Raw genomic sequence first — 21,135 nt, 5'->3', positions numbered from 1 at the left:
CTGATGTCTCTCTCATCATCATTGCTTGCTTAAATTGTTACAATGACTCTTAAGTGGCTCTCTGGTTTTTCCCTTGCTCCTCCACAAGCCAACTGATGCTTTTAATATGTGAGATAAATCATGTCATTTCTCTACTCAAAACCTTCCATTTGCTTCCCAACTCAAAGTCCTTAATGACCTACAAATACTCTACAAAGACTGGCCCATTGCCTCTTTGACCTCATTGCCTACTGCCCTCTCCCTTTCCCAAACCTCCTGCCCAGCCAGGTTCTCCTCTTTGCTATTCCCCAGATATTCCTAGCATGCTCCTGTCTAAAGCATTTTCCCTTGTTTATCCTTTTGCTGGGGAAGCTCTTCCCTCAGATATCTGAATAGCTTGCTCCCTCTCCTCTTTTGTTCTTGATTTTAACTTGAAACTCTCCCCATCCCACCCCTATCTCCCTTCCCTGCTTTGGGGGTTTCCTCCATAGCACTTATCACCACATATCATATATTTTACCTATTTATGTGTTAGCTCATCTTTCCAATAGACTATTAGCTCAATGAAAGAAAAGGCTTTTGTCTATTTTGTTCACTGTTATATCCCCAGCAACTGCAAAAGTGCCTGATAAATAGTTTACATTCAATAAATACTTATTAAATGAATTAAATAAAGAACAAAGTGAAGGAGGAATTTGTCATACTAGAGACCAAGACTCATTATAGTAAAGACACTATAATTAAAATAGTTATGGCACAGAGACGGGTGGTTTTGTTGTTGTTGTTGTTGTTGTTTTTGAAAAGCACTCATTGCTAACCATTGAATAAATGATGGACTAACCAATAAATGGCGCTAAGCCAAGTTACTATATAAAAATGAAGTTGGGTCTTTACTCACCTCCCATATAAAAAGCAATTCTAGGTATATTAAAAACTTATATATGAGAGAGAAAGTATAAAACTCATGAACATAAAATAAAAGAATATATTTATGACCTTGGGGTAAGCAATAGTACACATTTTAAAGTTTTAGTTTCAAAACAAAGCACAAAATTAATTTTAGTTGTTCTTCATGAAAAAAAAAAGATGTTCAAAAATGTGAAATGCCAATAGAAGATCAAGTGACATGAGTGCTGAACACGGAATAGTATATTCTATAAATAGTGACCTTACTGAAAGCAGTTTTTGTAGAGTGGTAGTGACAAAAATCAGACTGTAATATCTTGAGACGAATGAAGCTAAAATAACCAGGTCCAGGAAGATGCTACTCCTTTTCAAAATTTTTGAAATTCAGATTCAATCAACAGTTCTTCAATGGTAGATGCTATGTGAAGCAGTAAGGGATTTCCTTTTAAGGATGGGGAAAACCTGGACATTTATTTGATATGTATTTAAGTAGCTACTATATTTGGGCCTGTTTGCTGATTAAAGAGAAAGAGTCAGTGTTGACTTAAAATCTGGGTAATAGAAAAATCCAGAACAAGAAGAAGAAAAACAATGCCACTCTTAGTAATTTTTTGTTTTTGTTTTTCCTTTTGTTTTCATAAAACTGTCATTTATGTTAATATATACTGATTTTATTATTTTTAAATGAATTTCATAAATACAGATTTTTTAAATTCTCAGGTTTAAGTTCTATTATGATAAATATCAGCATACTATTTATATAAACAAAAGCTCTTTGGTGTGCTTAATAATGTTTAAGAATGTTAAGGGATTAATACATTGGTAGGAGTGCCAATAAGCAAAATCATATGATTTATTGCTAGTAATGCTCAACAGAAAGGAAGAAATAGCTTACTGAATTGATTCAATGTCAGGTATTGCTAAGATGACTAGCAAATTCAGTCATTAACTCATTAAAAAAAAAAAAAAGATTAAACCCTGACTGAAGACCAGACACTATGCTAAGTCTAAAGATACAAAAGAAAAGACAGACTGACTACCTACAAGAAATTTCCAGTATGGAGAGGAGAAGAACCAACAGAGCTCAGTCAACAAATATTTATTTGAGCACCTGACAAAATCAGGGCACAAAAATGAATGGTAAGTGGTAACTGCTGTCATGGAATTTACAGTTTGATACCATAATCTGATTCACCAGTTTCTTAACTAAACTATGAATCAACATATTAAATTTTATTCTTAATGAGTATAAGTATTCATTGCCTTCAATGCAATTAGATAAGCAGAACAACCTCTTTACCTGGGTTTTGAACAATAAAAAAAGTTCTTTCTCTTTTAAAAGTATTTAAACATTGTTTTGGTATTCAATGGATCTACTATTATAATTAAGTGCTCTGATTTTCTGGAGTAACTTTCTGGCTGTTTCTGCTTCTCTATCCCACTGCTCACAGAGAGTTACAAATCGCCCTAAAACTAAGCTCTAAACTTTCAAGTCAAAGGGATTTATGTTTGAGCCCGCATTTAGGTGGCTAATGCTTGCTCTCAAATTGTTCTCTCGTTCTAAATCTATAATTTAAAAAAACATGGATGCTTCCCTGTTGTTCCATGGCCACTTGATTAGTCAAAAAGACTTTGGAACTGACATCTTTCTGTTGAGAAAACCTTGACTCCTAATTGGGGAAGAGAAGAATTAGGAAGAGAGATACCTTAAGTATGTATGAACCTCCCATGACACAACATGCTCCTCTCACCATATAATATATCCCATGCCCCAGAAATATCTTATGTCCTAATGTGGTAGATATAGAAACATAATAGAACATGAAATATATGTGCATAAAAGTGACAGTACTTAAATTGTGGACTGCAAATCACAGTGTCATATATTTTGCAATACTGTAAAAACTGCAAAATATTAATTAATATGGAAACACTGAAAGCAAAGATACCATGAGTGTCTTCTCAAGAGAGTTCCACTAGAGCAGGTTTGTGGTCCTCGTGAAGCCCTTTTCCAACTCCCCTGTCCTGTTCCAGATTTCCTCAATAATGTGATACTCACTGCAGTGAACTGAGTAGTGTCCTCTCAAAACATGTCCACCTGAACCTCAGAATGTGACCTTATTTGGAATAAGGGTCTTTGCAAATGTAATGAAGGTAAAGATCTCAAGATAAAACCATCCTAGATTAGGATTGGCCCGAAGTCCAATAATGGATTTCCTTCTAAGAGACAGAAAGGGAGAAGACACACAGAGGAAAAGGAGAAGAAGGCCATGTAAAGATGGAGGCAGAGATTGGAATTTTGCCGCCACAAGTCAAGAAATGCCAGGAGCCACCAGAAGCTGGAAAGACAAGGAAACATTCTCCCCTAGAGCCTTCAGAGAGAATGTGGCCCCCCTGCTGACACCCTGATTTCACACTTCTGGCCCCCCAAAATGTGAGAAAATAAATTATTCTTGTTTTAATCACCCACTTTCTGGTAAATTTTTATGGCAGCCATAGGAAACGAATACACTCATTAAGTTGATTCTTTCTCAAATTGATAAAAAAATGTGTTTTTCTTTTAGCTTTTGGTTTCCTATGTGTAAATATCAATAATGGATCCATACAAAACCTTAAAACATAATTTGGACAGATATAATAGAATTTATATCAAACTCCAAACCAAGTTCAAATTTTCAGGTTTCATAAACCTAGGAAAAGTTATATACAATACTAATTCGCTCTTTTTACAGATTTTCAAGTATCCAAAGCCATGTATTTCAATTAATACATTAAATTATTTAGATGAGATTCTAAAAAATGCATAATCTGTTGTTATTTACTACTGAATTTTGAATGTATGACCCTTCCATGATCTTTTGTATCTGCTCTTCCTTAACAATAAAAACAATAGATTTCCATACAGTGTTGGGGAATACAAGAAACCAGTTATATGTTAGTACTTATTTCTTATTTTTATGATTGTACATTTTTGAGACATACACCTCTTTGAGAAGCTGATAAAAGCTTTTTCCAGTCCAAAAAAATTACATACAAATTTTTACATAGAAAAATTTGTGTGCTGTATCAAAGAGATCACAGACCCCTTGAAATTCATCAAAACCATTAGCTCCTCTAAAGGTTCAAAGACTCTCAGGTTAAGAACATTCAGGCAACTGTAAAGAGAGTTGACAGATGTTGCATAGCTTTTGGTGTCATATATACTATTCAGATAAACTACCAATGTTTTTTCAAGTCCTAAAATTATTTTGCCCAAAACAAGATTTGTAATGATATTAACAATGGGGCTCACTTTAGCAGCACATATACTATAGGGGAATATTAATAAATACATTCAAAGTGTCACTAAATCATTTTCTTTAGAATATGAGGTTTTAAAGCATTATATCCATGTGTGAATTTATTACCCCTTTCAAACAAATATTTCCAAAGGAAATTTTATAGTGGAAGCATAGAAGAAGGGGGATTCAATACAGAGAAATCTGATTCACAACAAATAGTCATGAATACAGGAACTCCAAAAGTTAAGTGTACCTAGTAAGGGAAAATGTTCCCAATGAACTTGAATAAATACCTCATCTGTCATTAGGGTTGCAATTGATCTGCCAATCTCATGGTACTGTTGACCCTTTCCCAGGGGTCCCAGAAGAATGAACAAAAATCTGTAATTAAGAAGAAGAAAAGAAAAACAAAAAGTTTCATGGTAGAAATATAAAAAATAACTTTAGTAGTTACAGAATCACTCAGCTCAAAGGAATTATTTAAGATGAGGACTTCAATGTAAAATACTTACATATTTTTTCACAGTTTATTACTATTTTAAAGCATTTTATAATGATTGACTTTTATACTTAAGATCTTTGAGCAATGGGAATCCATGGTTATTTTGATCTCAGTGTTTTCCCATTTAATTACTTGTAGATCCTACATGGTAGTTAGTGAGAATTTTAAGGATTCTATAATCCTTAGAGGAGGAAGGTAAGAAAAGTAAAATATGATTAAACTTTTCTGAATTATAAGGAAGAACTCACTACTATGCAAATTATAGAATGAGGTAAAGAGGAAAAAAAGTAATATAGTATTATAAACAAAGAAAGAACATATGGTCAAAACAGTGGGTATATGTTAAATTTACATTAAATAAAAAATTATTGTCAGGAATCAAATATCAGTTAGGAAGAAAAAAATAGGGAGTTAATGATTTATTAATTCCGATTTTGGAGGAATAAAAATACTGACTGCATTGTGGTATTCCATCTAAATCAGACTGAAAGCCTAGCAAAGTCATCAGCACAACTGGAGCTTTTGAAGAAATCAGTACATGCTCTAATTTTGGAGGACCGGTAATTGTCTTATCTCTGAAAAGGTCAATGCTAGAGTGAAATTGTGACAATTTTAAAATGCCATATATTCTGCAATATAATTCAGTGGTATTCATTTGTTAAATGGTTTATGCTCTTAAATGTGAAGACTAATAGCTTTATAAGGTGTAAGTAAACAGATACTATAACCTTACCCTTCATTTAGTTACAAACTTTAGTGATTATGCATGTTTTTACGTAAAGCATATATTATAGTCTTAGAGAGTCTGACATTAATTTTTTGTGTCAGCTGTACTTGAATCCAAGTCAATTTCTACTACACAGAAACGTCCACTATAAATTTAAAACAGAAATAGCTTAATGTGGTGGCAGGTGCTTTATCAACTATAATACTTTCAAGAAATTTTGTAACCTATGTACATCTTGCCATTTTTCAGGCTTCTACTCCATGAGCTATTTGTAAAGTCCTAAAAATTTATTTTCTGACATTTTTACTATGTGTTGCTATTATATTCATGGTGTGCCCTTTTGTCCTCCTAAGAGAGAATAATTAGGAACCTCGAACAGCTTTCTTTATTCTTTTTGTCTAACTAATCTTCTTCCATTTTTCACCTTTCCAAACTAAATAGTCTAGTCTTTTTAATCTCTCCTTATACAGTGGCTCTCCTGTACCCCTAATTTCTCTTCCATTGTTCTCTACACATATTTTGCTATGTCAGTATGAAATGAGGTCACCTAAACCTTGACATTTTTCAAAGTGAGGGTATATAACCCCATTAAGGCTTTTCTCTACTCCTGGGAATTTTTCTTTTCTTTTCTTTTGAAATACGGGAACTATCCTTGTCATCACTGAAGCAGAATTTCATCAGACACCTTCCTAAATGGTGGAATGGGAATGCGCTGCTTGGTAGACTGAAAAGGAATTTTAAACTACTAAAATAATACCTCTACAATTAGTAAGTTTGACATCTTAAATCTGAAGTCCAAATTCCCAGAAACTCTGAATAGGTTACAAGTTGTATACAGAAAAATGCAGTCTAATCATACTCAGATATCATTTTAATGTGCTCAGGTCATCGTCCCTCTTTTTAATAAAAGTTGGCATGTATCAGAACTCTCAGTAGCACTCCAACAGGATGAACAGACACTTCTTTCTATAACCTCAGTGGTAACCAGGTTCCTGCTTCAAATCTGTTCCTGTCAGATTCAGGGATAGGTACTTTTGGGGGATGGGGAGGGCAGAGGCTGGGAGAGAATCTTAAGTAGATTCCACGCTCAGTGCGGAGCCTGACATCCAGGTTCAGTCTCACAATCCTGAGATCATGACCTGAGCAGAAATCAAAAGTTGATCGCTTAAGCAACTAAGCTACCCATGTGCAGCCAAGAATAGGTACTTGAACACCAAATCCCATATTAGTCAGCAGAGGTCTTACGAAATGAGGCCTCTCCTGGCTAAACTGTTCCATATTTTTGGAATATCTTATCCATAATCAAAGCACAGAGTGACATAATCTGCTGTGTTTTTAGTTAAGGCCGAAGGTCCACAGAGGAAACATATTTTACAAACCGAGTACCATAGCCCCTGAACTTTTCATCATTTTAAATTGGCTGAGGCATCCAGTGTTTGGAAGAGGAGGCATACTAATAGCATCTGAAACAGGTATAGCATCAATCAAAGGTCACCCATCATGGAGGAAATGCAGCCCTCCCTAAGTATGTTTTGCTATGGGAATACGAATGGAGTGAAAGGCTATCTGTATATAGAAATCCCATTTGACAGAAAAAGGAAGAAAGCAAGGTCCCCCGGATGAACTGCTAGGAACCTAACACGCTGAAGTCAATAGTCTTCTTTTTCTTCACAGTTTTGCCCTTGGAAATATATTTTATCTATAAAATAGAGATAAGTGATAAACAATGTAATTCAGTTTGTGTTATCCCTCAGTTGTTAGTTTTTATGTATAGTTAAACGAAAAATAAGTTTAGGTAATCAAATTAAATTTGCACTTTTGATTTGAATTCAACCACAGTATGACAATGCTACTACCAGTGATTTTTCAGACTCTGTGTATGGGAAGCATGCTGTGCCTGAGATGGAAATACATGGTACGTTACATAGACATCTCCTAAGGATGGTACTTACATGTACTCAGAAGGCCTACTCAGTCAAGCATAAGCTAAGCCTTCGAAACCTTGACCTTTTTGAGTCTGACCACCCTCATCTGCTGGATCCTCTTTTTAGCCCATAGTCTAATGCAATCTTTGAGGCAAGCCTAACACTTTATCCTTTTTACCAACATTATAAGAAAGGATTTATATGGCGATATAGACCAGGGTATTCAGAGTTGAGGAGCAAGCCTGAAAGAAAACATTGGAGTTTGAGATGAGGGAGGAAAGGACAGAATAATTTTTAAAATACTTTTTCTCTTCCACAAACAAGAAGAAACAATTTTGTGAATAACACATTAGTTCCTAGAAAAAACTTTCAGAGGAAATTATATTTACTTCTTGGTTTTTTTTTTGGTTTTGCTTTTGGGGGAAGGGGTTACCCAAAAAATGGTTTAAGAAAAATGCAAAAGATGCTCTGATAATTTTTACCTGGTTGGAATTGGGACTTCAGCCAGTCCTTGAAGCAGCACAGCAGGAGACAACCTGACAAACGCAACTACAGTCCGATCCAAGAACTCCAGCTCCCCAACTAGGATGTTTGAAGCCTCAGCACCTGGAGGAATCTTTTTCATAAAATGCAGATCAACCTGAGAGCATCACAAAGTAAAATAAGATAAATCAAAATTTGCTAAATCATATCCTAGCACAGTGCTTCACACATGGTAATCCATCAATAAATGTAGGTAAAATAAATATAGCTTATATAAATATAATGTACATAAAGTTTTAAGATAGTTAACCATCTCATTTGCCCTTTAAAAATAGTAACTGTTGGGCGCCTGGGTGGCTCAGATGGTTGAGCGTCTGCCTTCGGCTCAGGTCGTGATCCCAGGGTCCTGGGATCGGGTCCCGCATCGGGCTCCCTGCTCCTTGGGAGCCTGCTTCTCTCTCTCTCTCTCTCTCTCTGTCTCTCATGAATAAATAAATAAAATCTTTAAAAAAAATAAAAATAAAAATAAAAATAGTAACTGTTTTTTACTTGTATATTTTTCTATGTTCTCATAAATAAGGTGAATACTCTAGTTTCTCTATTTCGTGTCTTTAAAAGATGCTTCTTTGGCATCAGCAATCTTGAAATTTTCAGGGAGAAAAACTTATGTGCTCAAGTAAATGAATATACTTTAATCATAATTTAATTAGTATTCCTAATAAATTTAGATATTTTATACTACGTTATCTTAATCTTGTGCACATTTCAATTAATTCTCAAAATATGCCTATTTCAAAAGAAATATAACCATGTTTCTCCTTACAGTATGAATTATGACTTTAGTCTCCATCTTTCTTCTAGTTTTTCTATATCCTTCACATTCTATACTTGGCCTGATCATTCTTCAATTTTAATTTCTCGTCAGAAATTAGAATTTAGATATAGCAGAGTAAAGAAAACAATAAAGGTATTAACATTTGAAGTTGCTGAAGAGCCATAGTTAAATTTCTGATATGAGATGTCTGTGATGGAAATGAACGCACACAAAACAAAAGCGATCATTAACAAGAAGAAATGCTGAAAAGGTGAATTCTGGAAAATGACTGTAAAACATTCTTAAGAGTAACTATCAATTTTTATGCACAAGGCCTCAGTAAAAACCAAATAGTGACTCTATGGTCAATTTCACAAGGCTTATTTCTTGTTTCTAATTCATTTGAGTTGCTTTTTATGGGTATCTGTAGGGAGAATAAGAGTTTATCTGCTGTGGTAATTGGTTTTATGCTCTCATGTTAATGAAATGGGGGCCAAAGGTCAAAGTCGGGATAGCCAAGGGAGAGAGAAAAGAGCTCTGGTAAATATAGGTGAGGTTAAGAAGATTTTTTTTCTTTTGCAAATGTAATGATTTGAGATTTTTTTCCAAGAAGTTTAAAATGAAAAAAATTACAACTTTTAGAATGAGTACCTTAGGAAGTCCATAGCCAGACTGTAGTGACTACGTTAAATATGTTACTTTTGGAAATCAAGACCTCAACATAGCTAGTTAGAAGGTTTATAACTACCTAATTTTTCTGTAAGATAAGGGTGCCATAAAACATAAATCCTATTATATGAAGTACACATTTAGCACAAGGATTAAACATAAAAATAATCTGCAGTACTCCACTAAAAACATTAAATAGAACCAAGGTTTTATTTTAAAGAAAAAAAATGATTTAACAAAACAAAACTGCCTATAAAATTTATGACAAATATTATAAATTCTAAAGTTTTTATTCTACAAAAATACTTCCAAATATAAATTTGTAAACTCATAAAACATATACATTGGGATATTACATGGTAAATATTTTCCTTTTATGGAATCTAACTTTTTAATTTATAGATACAAAGTATTTATTTACCTTAATAATAGAAGGTTAAATTTCATGGGAATTATTATCATATTTTCATTTTTATTTTTGTAGCTAGAAGAAATGCACACATTGAAAATGCTTTAAATTAGTAATGTTTTACAATTTTACAATAACGCATAAATTTTTAAGAAGAGAATAAAAGATTACCTATATACTATTAGTCCTGTGAGAAAAGCATAATATATTGTCATAAGTCTTTTAGGGCCTTTTCCCCCCCAATGGAAATAACAATTATACAATATTAATACACTGGAACAAAATTTAAAGTGAGAAAACAGCTTTTTAAGAAAATTTATAATTGATAAATATGAATTATATTGGTAATACCTGTCATAACTTTACTGAGAAATTTAAATTCTACCCAAAAAACTCTCTATAAACTCATTTACTGCTTGACAAATGCTGTAGCCTCAACTATTGACGTCTGTGCCTCAGTTTGGTGGCAATCATACAAATAAATGCTTTAAGAGGCCATTTAAATAAATCAAGGAATACATAGTGTGCTAAAATAGTCTAATTTTACAAAAGTAAATATATGATCCTAGCATTTGAATTTTTTTGCATTACATAATACCTAATATATCATCGATTTATATCTGTTATTTAGAAAAAGCTTAATTTCATGTTTAGCAAATTTGTCTTTTGATTTAAAATGTAATAATCTATAGTTAAATAATATCTATATGGAATAGCCATTATATTATACTCATTACATTATATAATTCTTGGAGTAGTCATATATTTGGGAGTAATAGATCATATAATACATTATCTAATTATATTATTATATTATACAATTATATGTTATATTGTTCTTGCATTAGCCCTGTATTTTTGTATTTGTGCTAATATATTATTCAGAAGAACCCTGACAATCTAACTACCTTTTAATATAACAAAAGATCATATTTAAGAACCACAATTTAACCTTTTATAAAATTACAAATACCTAAAACTGCTCTGAAGAACTAGGCTAAATTATACCTAAGACAATCTTTATGTGGACTCAAGCAGTTGGAATGAACATAAAGAAACCAGAATTTTCTGGTTCTCTGAAGAAGAACTTGAAGAAATCAAGGTATATACTCTTATGAATATGGATTCACACTCATGCTTCTGGGCTCTCTAGACCTTTAAGCTAAGAAGAGAAAGCTTTACTCTGAGCATTTGGTACTTAAGCTGCAGGTGAGAAACAGATATACCTCTAGGGAACAAGGCTAGACAGAAGATCATGGCAGTACAAGAAGTGTCTGGACAAGCCACATGCTGAGATGTGAAGGAAACAGTGATGGGACTTAGGGAGAAAGTTTAAGTCCTAAGCCCATTATAGAAAGTACAAGAAAATTAATAGGGATTCTCTGGGGAGATATGGTGTTGTGACACTAACCAGCCAGTGCTCTTGAGCAGCTCTCTTACTCTCTCTGGGATTCAGCTTTCTCACTTTCTAAATGAGAAGATTTCTAAGGTTTCCTATAGTTCAAGGATTTAAAAATCCACTCATTGTAATATGTTTCACATACTAAAGATAGATGCAGAAGAAAGTTCCTTCTACATAGAAAATAACGTGAAGTCTTCTTTGGGTCATTTGAAATAAGAGAAACACCACCAACATCTGGGAAATGCTAAAATAGCCTTCTTCTACATGGCAGTTTAAAAAACAAAAAGATATAGAGTGTTTTGACACCTCTGCTTTTTAAAAGCATTATGGGAAGCAAAAACCTGACAACTCAGATTATATTCAAAAACATTCCTCAAATTAATAGATTTGATGAGCTTATCCATTGGAAGGGTTAAAAATATGTAGATTGAAGGTACCTAGGATACAGTATTGAGTCACATGAAATGAAAAAAAGACTTTTTTTCCCCCCTTAACATCTCAAAATTCTACTCGGGTTTGGAATCTACATATTAAAGCTTAAATATTAACATAGCCAAAGTAACCTGGAGACTAGCTGAGCTTTCATAAATTCACTACCAAACTGAAATCATCAGAGCTAAAATCCCTTAACTTGTGTATCTGTAAAATCTGGCACTAAATTTGTCTCCATAATGATGGATCGCATTTGTTCTTTTCAAACCCTATTGCCCTGCCCTCCCAGGTTTTCAGGTAAGAAGTATTACTTGGAAAAAAAGTTCCAGAACTAAAGGCTTAAATTACATTAAATCTCATAGGATTCATTCAACAAATACATCCCAACCACCATTCAAGGCACTAGACATCCAGGGGAGACCAACACATATTAAATTCTGGTCTAGTATTTATTTTTGATATATTTCCCCTAATACTAGCAACAACAGTGACAATAATAATAACCACTTTTTATTGAATATCTGCTATATACTCAGGACTCTGCCAGGCTCTCTCTCTATATTACCTAATTTAATCTTTACAACAAAATTGGAAATAGGTAATATTGTTCTTATTTTACATATGAGAAAGCTGAGGTTCAGAGAACTTCTCCAAGATCAGATAGCTTATAAATGCTAGAGTTAGGATTCAAGATCTGATGTTCTTTCTCAAAAGCCATGTTCTTTCCAATATGCCATGATATGGACAAGAGACTGGGGAATAGAGATGGTGGGCACTGAGTAGAGGGCTATAGAAATTTCACTTGCCTGTTAAAAGATGAAATGGACCAGTGATTGGAAATGCCATAAGGAAGACAAGGATTAAAGGAAAGATACATATTTTTCTCTCTTCTGTAGTTCTAATTGTTTGGGGGGACCTGAAGATAAGACTACTCTCCCCAATTGACAGTATTCATTTTCTTTCAGATGTAATAAAGCATTTGTGAAGGCTGCAAAGGTAGGTCAGAGAACTAAAAGAAAAATGATATGGAGATATAAAATTCAGTGTCAAGGGGTTATATCCTTTAAAAAAGTTAAAAGGTAGTTTATTTCAAAGGATGTGATGCATTATCATTGTTTTTGAGAGTGTTAAATGTGCCCTTGTTATACTGTTAGTGCCTGCATAAATAAGTTAGCAACTTTTTATGTCATTGTTTTTAAGATATTGTTTCAAATGAAGAATTTCAGAAATTAAATGTATGGCAGCTTGCGACAATTTTATTCCAACTTGCAGATGAATGAAGATGTAATGCTTTAAAAAGATACGTTTTTTTGGAGCGGCAAATGGAATAATACATTTGAACCGGCTTAATATTTGAATCACATGCCTCCATATGGTGAAATGAGCTTTGAACCACTGTAGAAAGACAGCCCAAGTATGCCCTCACCTCTCTCTCTTGCTGGTGTGGAGGTCCTTTTTCATGCCTTTGTTTCATCCCACAGGGACTAGTATGCCCCTTTTGTTGGCCTCCCAGTCCCTGCACGCATAATTAACAGACTTAAGCTGGTACACCGTGCTCCCACGGAGACTCCACCAGGCACCAGAGGGATAACATGCACATGACTAGACCTAGACCATTTAGGCACTGGCAGAGGCATTCTGAAACAGCAACATGGAGCTGATCGCCATTAATCTTCAGAAGCTCGATGCAGGCAACTTCTACTCTGCCTCCCATTCCCACCTCCTCCCGCTGTTACAGTCATTGCCAGTGCTAAGTGCTTTCAGGGGGGGGAAAATCACTCTTGGTTACTACTGTTTCAGCCACTCAGATAAAGAGAATTGTTGACCCTCTTTATTGTTCATCAATATGGAAACTCCTCTTTCCTGGTCAAGTGTTAGTTTGCCATAGCCTACGAGAGCACATACACACTGTCAGGAATTTGCTAACCAAAGTCACATGTATTCTATTTTCTTAGAACACGTTCAAGTAAATGATCTCATTTGAATTGTCTCTATTTAGATGTATCCCTCAACAGAATCAGTTGTTATTAAATTTTTTTCAAAACTCTGTTCAGTCTTACCAGGTCTAGTGTTTCCTTACACTAAGGCCTTCCTCAATTACAATTAAGTTTATATCATATGGTTTGTTTTTCCACAGATAGAAGAAAAATGATTTTGGAAAAAAAAAACTATCAATCGTTTTAAACAATAAACTTCTGTTAAATTTTCTGTGAAGTCCAGCTATCCTGTTTTTCTGGAAGAGATACATTATACCAAGTGGCTGAAACCTGAAGACTATACATAAATCTTACACATTTGGTTTTGTGAATAAGCAAAACGTTACATGTGAACTTAAATGCTAACATCATCTATAACAGTATCAAGCTTTGGCTAAGAAACAAAAAAAAGTGCATGCAAAAAGTTGTGTCAACACCTCTTAAAATGGGTAGTAATTTCTAGTAATAACTCAGTGGCTTACTTAAATGAGAGAGAAAAGCTTACCTTGCTAAAGTCAACAGTGCTGTTTTCTCTGCTCACATCGTTTTTATTTTCAACACAGGCTGGAGCAGACTGAGGAGAAACAACCTGACCTGCTAAAAGAAATTGTTATTACAGAATACAAACAATTACTTACATAATTCTAGACAGATTGAGTGAAATATGAATTAATCTAGGCTAACATAGTTTTCTTAATGAGTTTATGAGGTAAGCATGAAGGGTCAATATAAATAGATCTATATCAATACAAATACTCTTATTTGTCAGTTACAGATAGAAATGGGAGAATTCAGTCAAGGAAAAAAAAGCCAATTCTCAGATTAAAACTCCATAGCTAAGTGGTTATTCTCTATGAAGAAGATCATCTACAAAATATTTAAATCTAATCATGGTTTTGAAACATCATTGATTTCTAAATTTCATCCAAAACTAATGACATATATATGACATGTATATATATATATATGACAAGATAGATATCTATGATTTAAGCTCAACCTGAAGAATTAAAAATGTATTTTTTTAAAAGGGCAAATATTTATCTGAATATTTATTCAGATTTATCTGAATACACAGCATATTTATAGCTTCTATTGCATCTGAAGAAAACAGACAATGACAAAAAAATGCTTTGACAAAAACTTCTAGAGATTTCTATATGACAGGGGCAGTTAGAAATACCTTTCCCTTACACAGTACAGACCCTGTGAATATGATTTTATCCTTGTTACTCTTCAATTATGTAAGTATACTGATATTGCCCTGCATGAGAAAAGACCAATAAACTTGAATTGCATTAGTTTTCCATTAACACTAACCAGCAACTTAATTACTTTGTAGTCTTTTCCCTATTAGAGGGAAGATTATGATATTAGTTAAATGGACAGTAGAGGTGGGGATGTGACAATGGGTAATTAAATTCCACTATTCACAAAATACGAAACATCTTTTTCAATCACAGCTTATCTGAAATCTGTCCATATTCAGCAATTAAGTGTTAAAATTAACAAGCTCTGCTTACTTTCACTTGCATCTTTCTTTTTCCCTAACCTCCCCCCCTCCTCACTTACTACTTTTGCTGTGAAATGAGTAATGGCAACCCAGGTTTGACCATAGTTATGACCATTACTCAGTGACCCCAAGTTACTACTCTTACTCGCCTCAGCCTTAGACAGAAATACTCTCTCGTCTCTCTGCCTGCTTCTTCTCTGTACCCTACCTAAATCCCAATTTTATTCAAAGTTCAGCTTTAGTTTCATCTCCACTTACTAGAATCTGTACTTATCCGACCTTCTCTAAACTATTAGCGTATATACAAATAGAACCTTTTCTTTAAATTCTCTCCTGAAATCCCACTTATTCTTTGTTACCTAGAAATTACCAAGTATGACTTAAAATACTAATAATTTGCTTTCAAATATTAACTATAATTTTGCTGTTGGAATGATTAAGCCTCTCAGGCAGGGGTCGTTTATTTGTAAGTACAATTTGTTATGTTTTAAAATTGTTATATTGCCAGAAAGTAATGGATTTAAGATTCTTCCAAAACTTCAATATTTCTCTGCCTTCACTACACAAAGTAAAATAATACATTTGGTGAAGATTTAAAAATGAATTTTTATTTTTAATTTTTATTTTTTATTATTATTATGTTCAATTAGCCAGCATATTAAAAATGAATTTTTAAAGCAAATTTACCTCCAACCATGTGCACAGATTCTGATTATATCATATTCCAAGACATACATGAGCTTCAGAGAAATGATAGACGTAAACTGCATCAGTTATTTTCATTCTCCCATTTCTAACCGCCATGTGCGGCTATGACTGTGAACTGTTCATTAGCAGCCATTTCATTTATCATTCTCAAAATAATAACTGTAATTTTAAAAAAACCTTTTACATAATGCATTTGTGCTACTAACAGATGTCTTCAATCACCAGTTTCACATCATTTCTCCATATTTTCATGAATTAGAACATTAGACTTATTTAAACTTAAATTTACTGAATGTTCCGTTAAAATTGAGTGGTGAAATTCAAGGCATGGAAAAATTAAATAAACGTATATTGGCTTTCTTATAATAATTTATTTCATGTGATATAAACCTACATGGAGGGACAATTATTTAATTTGGTCAGCCAATACAAACAAAAAGAGAATCAACCCAATGCAAAATCACCCACTTTGAAGAGATTTAATTGGATAGAAAATATGCCATAACTTAAAATCTGAAGAAATTGGATAGCCTGTGTTTTCATATATATACTTTAAAAGCAGAATATTTTATAAATTACCTTCAGCTCATGTGCTATCTTTAAAACATTGGCACTTGCATTTCCTCTTGTAAATATTAACACTTTGAGATTTATTGTTCTATTCTATTCTTGTTCTAAGATGATGAAAATATTATAAAATATTACCTCATAAAGGTGATAATCAGGAAGAGATTTGAAATCTATCTTTATGAATATTTTAAGCGATATGAATAAGGACCTAGTGGAGAGTACTTAACTAGCAGAAGACATAGGAAGTGATAGGAAATTTCTTGCAAGTTCTAAATTCTAGAGATGTGAATAGAATGTATGCTAATATAAGAGAAAGGCATTCAAACTATCAACCTATGCTATAGAAATATAAGGCACAAATTTGATATGTTTTATATTTCAGAAGTAATAGTTAAATAATAGAGGTAATTATTAGTAATAAATATATTTAATCACATCAGTCCTGCAAAGTTTAAAGAGAACTCCAAATTTTATTTCTTAATATGTACATTAATTTGTTAAAATGAAACAATAGGCATTAAATGTTTGTATCTTCAAGGTAGTTTCTGAAAACTTAGCAGGATGCAGAAAAATACATAGATACTATTATTTAATACTTAAACTGACAAGTTTGGTTTAGGTTATTTTGAAAAAATAGAAGTCTTTAAGGGGCTTAAAATTGTGTGTGTTATATATCTAGTTCTATCTAATATATTAATATATATATATAACTAAATCATGAAGCGTAGTCTGTTGGATGACCAAAAATTCCATAAATTAAAATAAATTTTATGACTTAGTCTTTGTCTTTGTAAACTGATCTCTTTAGTTTTTTCCAAAAATTACTGCCTTTCAGAAGGGGATGGGCTTGGATTTCAAAACAACTTTTATTAACTTAAATACTTTTATATAAGAAGAATCAGTAAATACAGATTTTGAAAGGGCATCCCTTATTTTCTCTCTGATGTTTAAAACAATAGTAATTCATGGAATGCCAATTTTCAGGTATAGGATTTTACCTTCAATCAAAAGTGAGAGTATTTTTTCTAATAGAATAACAAAGAATTTGTTAGGATATTTTTCCCTCCAGGAGAAAATGGTATAATGTTAGGATTTAGCATTCACATATATGTGTGGAAGCTTTATGAATGCTAATTTTCATGATGCTCTTTCTAATCATGATGCCACAATGCTTTGGAACTTACATATTTTTATCTATTTCTTTATATTACCTTCATTTTACCCACTGGTCACTAACCATATTAATATATCCTATAAATAAATGTCATTGCAATGTTTAATCACATCTGTTATTATAATATCTAAATAATTTTGAGGCATGAAGATGACTACCCAGAAAAGAGAGAGAGAAAGAGAGAGACATTTATTAACTCAGCAGCCTAATTATATTTAGAGTAAATTATTCAAAAACAAATGAAAAATGGACACCATTAGTATTAACTGCGAGATGGTCATGACTATTTAAATGTAAACATTAAAGAAACCTAACATCAGCCTACATATGTTTAGTTTTCCAGGCTTTTATAAATTTATTTATTTTTTAAGTGGTCTCTATACCCAGTATGGGGTTTGAACTCATGACCCCAAGGACAAGAGTCACATGCTTTACCAACTGAACCAGCCAGGCACCCCTATTTTTCCAGGCTTTTAAACTCAACTAGTTCACCATCTTAAATCCAAAACTCTAATATTTGTCATACATCTTATTAATCAAAGTGCATATTATGTAGTATTCATATTAGCAACTGCTTGAATTAATTTTCCTTTGAGTCATGAATTCATTTTTTTCCTCTGGACTTCCATGAGGGAGCATATACCAGTCAGATAAAAAAGTTATTATAGACCACGTATTTTTCCAAAGCAAATTATAAAATATGTGGGGCAAGCATAGGAGAAAACCGAGAGTAATTTAAGTAACTGCTAATTAGAAAATGAAAGCTCTGCCATTCTACTTGTTACTTCATAAATTTTTCATTAAGTCCATTATGAGACTGGCATAGTCATTTTCCGCTTCAAAAAGTTGTGGGGAGGGAACATGAAATTATGTCAAAAGTACTATTTGTTTTATTTTAAGTAATGTCAGTATCATTAAAGCATCTCATTATGGAAACACAACTGTAAAATATGTTCTCAAAATATCTGTAAAGTATCATATTAACTCATTTAAGCCCTTACCTATAGTTTTCTTCTTCTTTAAATAAATTATGTACATAAGTAGTGTATAAAACAGCAGCTTTTTAACTTCTATTTGGCCAAATTCAAATCAATAGGAGAATAACATATCACTTAAGAATAGCATTATTTGCTACTGCTTAATCTGCTGAAACTCATGTGTATTGAAGGAAACTGGGATGAAGACATAAAGGTACATTACTATTAACCTTGAGACCAAGCTGATTTACACTACCTCAGAAACCTTCAACGCATTTAGAGTACCCAAAAGGTAGGAGATGAGGGAGGTACAGAGATGAGATGAGCCTGTTAGAGACAGACACAAGACAGAGCAAAATAAAGAAATATAAAGATGAATGACAAAGTACATACATGTGTAACAATACATTTATTCATGGGAATAGAAAACATGAAGAAAGAAAGGCTAAATATTTAGAAAATGTTGATTAGGTGAGCTACATTTCAAAAACATAAAAAGTATGTACATAATTAAACTTGGAGAAAAATTAGTATGCCTGACAATAATTAATGTAATATAAGAAATAATAAATTTAAACACTATTAGACCTCTTTTTGCTGTTAATATCTAGTCTTGATATTCCAAAACTTAGTAACAACAATATAGCCTCTGAACAGAACTGTCAGTTTTGTTAACAAGTCACCTCGATTTTTTTTGGAGCAATGGAAAATACCTTTATTGGATAACAATGTTTACTTCTGACATCTACGTGAATCTTTTAACATGTTTTCTTTCAAGTAATTCTTGAAATTAGAAATTCAAAAAATTCAAGACTTATAATTCTAGGTTTTTTTTCTTCCAAGGTAAAACATTATGTGGAATAATTTTTAAACTCTTTGTTATCTTACTTATGAGACCAGAATATTTAAAAAACATGAAAGCATATAAATATCTCAACACATAAAAACATTATACATCTGAAAATAAAAAGTACAGCATTTGTAAAAGTAGTGATTATAAGGCAATAAAACTGATTTCCAAAAGCCATAAATAAAAATCATTCACAATACACATGTGTACATTATTTTAAGGGCTGGGATCTACGCAGGCCTACAGAATCAACTCATACCCAATCCTTCCAAATCTAAATGTTCCCCAGTAACCTATGGTTTTGAAAGTAAGTTAGAGACCTTCTGCTCTGTAACTCCTTTTGTGATCCTAAATAAAAGACGCAACTGGAAAATATTCATAACAGGAGGGAGAAAAGATATGTGAAGGAAAAGAAATAGAGTTAGAATTATTAGTGGAATACAGTGGAATGAGTATAACCTACACCTGAGCAAACACATGAGTGTTAAATTATTTTTAAAACATACAAGTATTATCAGTAGGTTAATAATATTTTATATTAGATTTGTAATCCAATGTCTCAAAATATAATCGAATGCATGACCTAAATGATAAATACCAAATATTGATATATTTACTTTTCAGATCATTTAAACACAAGTGTTATTTTTATTTTTAGAAAGTCCTTCTAGTTTCAAGGAATTACTGACTATTCTTGATATATTTATCCTAAGTACTTTCTACCCATATCTTTTTCAGAGTTTTAATGTTAAAGAAGATATTATTTTTCTATTATTTTTTTGCTGTTGTTTTGCCAAATGTAACTGTGACTTTTTATTGAAACATCAGAATCAGACATTTAATTCTCACAGTTTTGATGCTTAATGAAAAGTGAAAGTTAAACACAGCATGGCGGCATTCAAATGCACGGTGAATCCATAGCATACTGCAACTTAGCCCTTAAGAGAATGTGCAAAACACCAAGAAAAAGAATTATACAAAAAAGCAAAGCTAACATATTTAGAGGTGAGACTGACAAATTATCACAAATCACTAAAAAAGTTATGAACAAAATAGTGCAGACTTGGGGAGGAAAGGAGCAAGGAAATCACTATCTCGCATATCAAATCTATAAAATGGGGAAGATCCACATTTGAGACTCAGATTGAAATATCTGAATTTAATTAACTCTTGGAATTACTACCAAGGTAATAATGCTTAAGGAAAAGTCAATTAAGGAAGTAGAAACCTTATTCTCTTTTTTAGACTTCTTTATATAAATATCAGTTCATTTTTGAGGGAATTTCCTCAAAATTGCCTCAAAAGTGAAAGTATATTAAAAACAAGAGGGGGCTTATTTCTATCCCTATGCTGGGGAAGGAAAATATTTTCTGTTTTCAAGTTTCTAGAAAATCTTCATTCCATTTAATTCCTATTCTATAATCTTAAAAGAAAAAAGTCAATCTTTTTGTATGAAATACTCTGCTGAAAAAAATTTTTTAACAATGAGAATATTATTTTCACCCTTTTGGATTTCTTAAAATCCTTCTGCATCTCTCTGTACTAGTGTACACAAAAAATAAATCTCCATTGCATATTTTGAAACAATGTCAATTCTCTATTTATGGCTACAAATTTCGATTTGTTTGTTTATCTAGAATTTGTCAGTTTTTAGCGTTCCTAAGTAGATTGAGAACCTTAGTAATAAAGGTCTTTCACATTTTTTTTCACTTCTGGATAGGAGATTTATCGCTAAATTGGTGAAGTCTATACATATTTTCAGAATTCTCAACACACATAATTATGCAAAGTGTATGAAGAAGCAAAACAGAGTCACAAGGAGGTGTTATAAGCCTAGG

The 21,135-nt window shown here is 32.6% G+C and overlaps 1 protein-coding gene across 3 annotated transcripts in view; it reads right to left on the bottom strand.

Moving 5' to 3' along the window:
• Nucleotides 1-21,135, bottom strand: part of SLC4A10 (solute carrier family 4 member 10) — a 299,454-nt gene that overhangs the window by 88,687 nt on the left and 189,632 nt on the right. Inside the window, exons 7-10 of one of the 3 annotated variants that reach the window (XM_044913311.1) lie at nucleotides 14,011-14,102; nucleotides 12,956-13,045; nucleotides 7,803-7,960; nucleotides 4,460-4,547 (exon numbers count right to left, since the gene is read on the bottom strand). In XM_044913311.1, the coding sequence (XP_044769246.1) occupies nucleotides 4,460-4,547; nucleotides 7,803-7,960; nucleotides 12,956-13,045; nucleotides 14,011-14,102 (428 nt within the window). The remainder of the gene's footprint in view (nucleotides 1-4,459; nucleotides 4,548-7,802; nucleotides 7,961-12,955; nucleotides 13,046-14,010; nucleotides 14,103-21,135) is intronic. The other 2 variants (XM_044913313.1, XM_044913312.1) reach the window with 2 other exon arrangements.

This window comes from Neomonachus schauinslandi, chromosome 3 (assembly GCF_002201575.2).
Source record: "Neomonachus schauinslandi chromosome 3, ASM220157v2, whole genome shotgun sequence".
NCBI classification, from domain to species: Eukaryota; Metazoa; Chordata; class Mammalia; order Carnivora; family Phocidae; genus Neomonachus; species Neomonachus schauinslandi.
The sequence above is the reverse complement of the archived record's forward strand: the minus strand, read 5'-3'. Positions and strand labels throughout refer to the sequence as shown.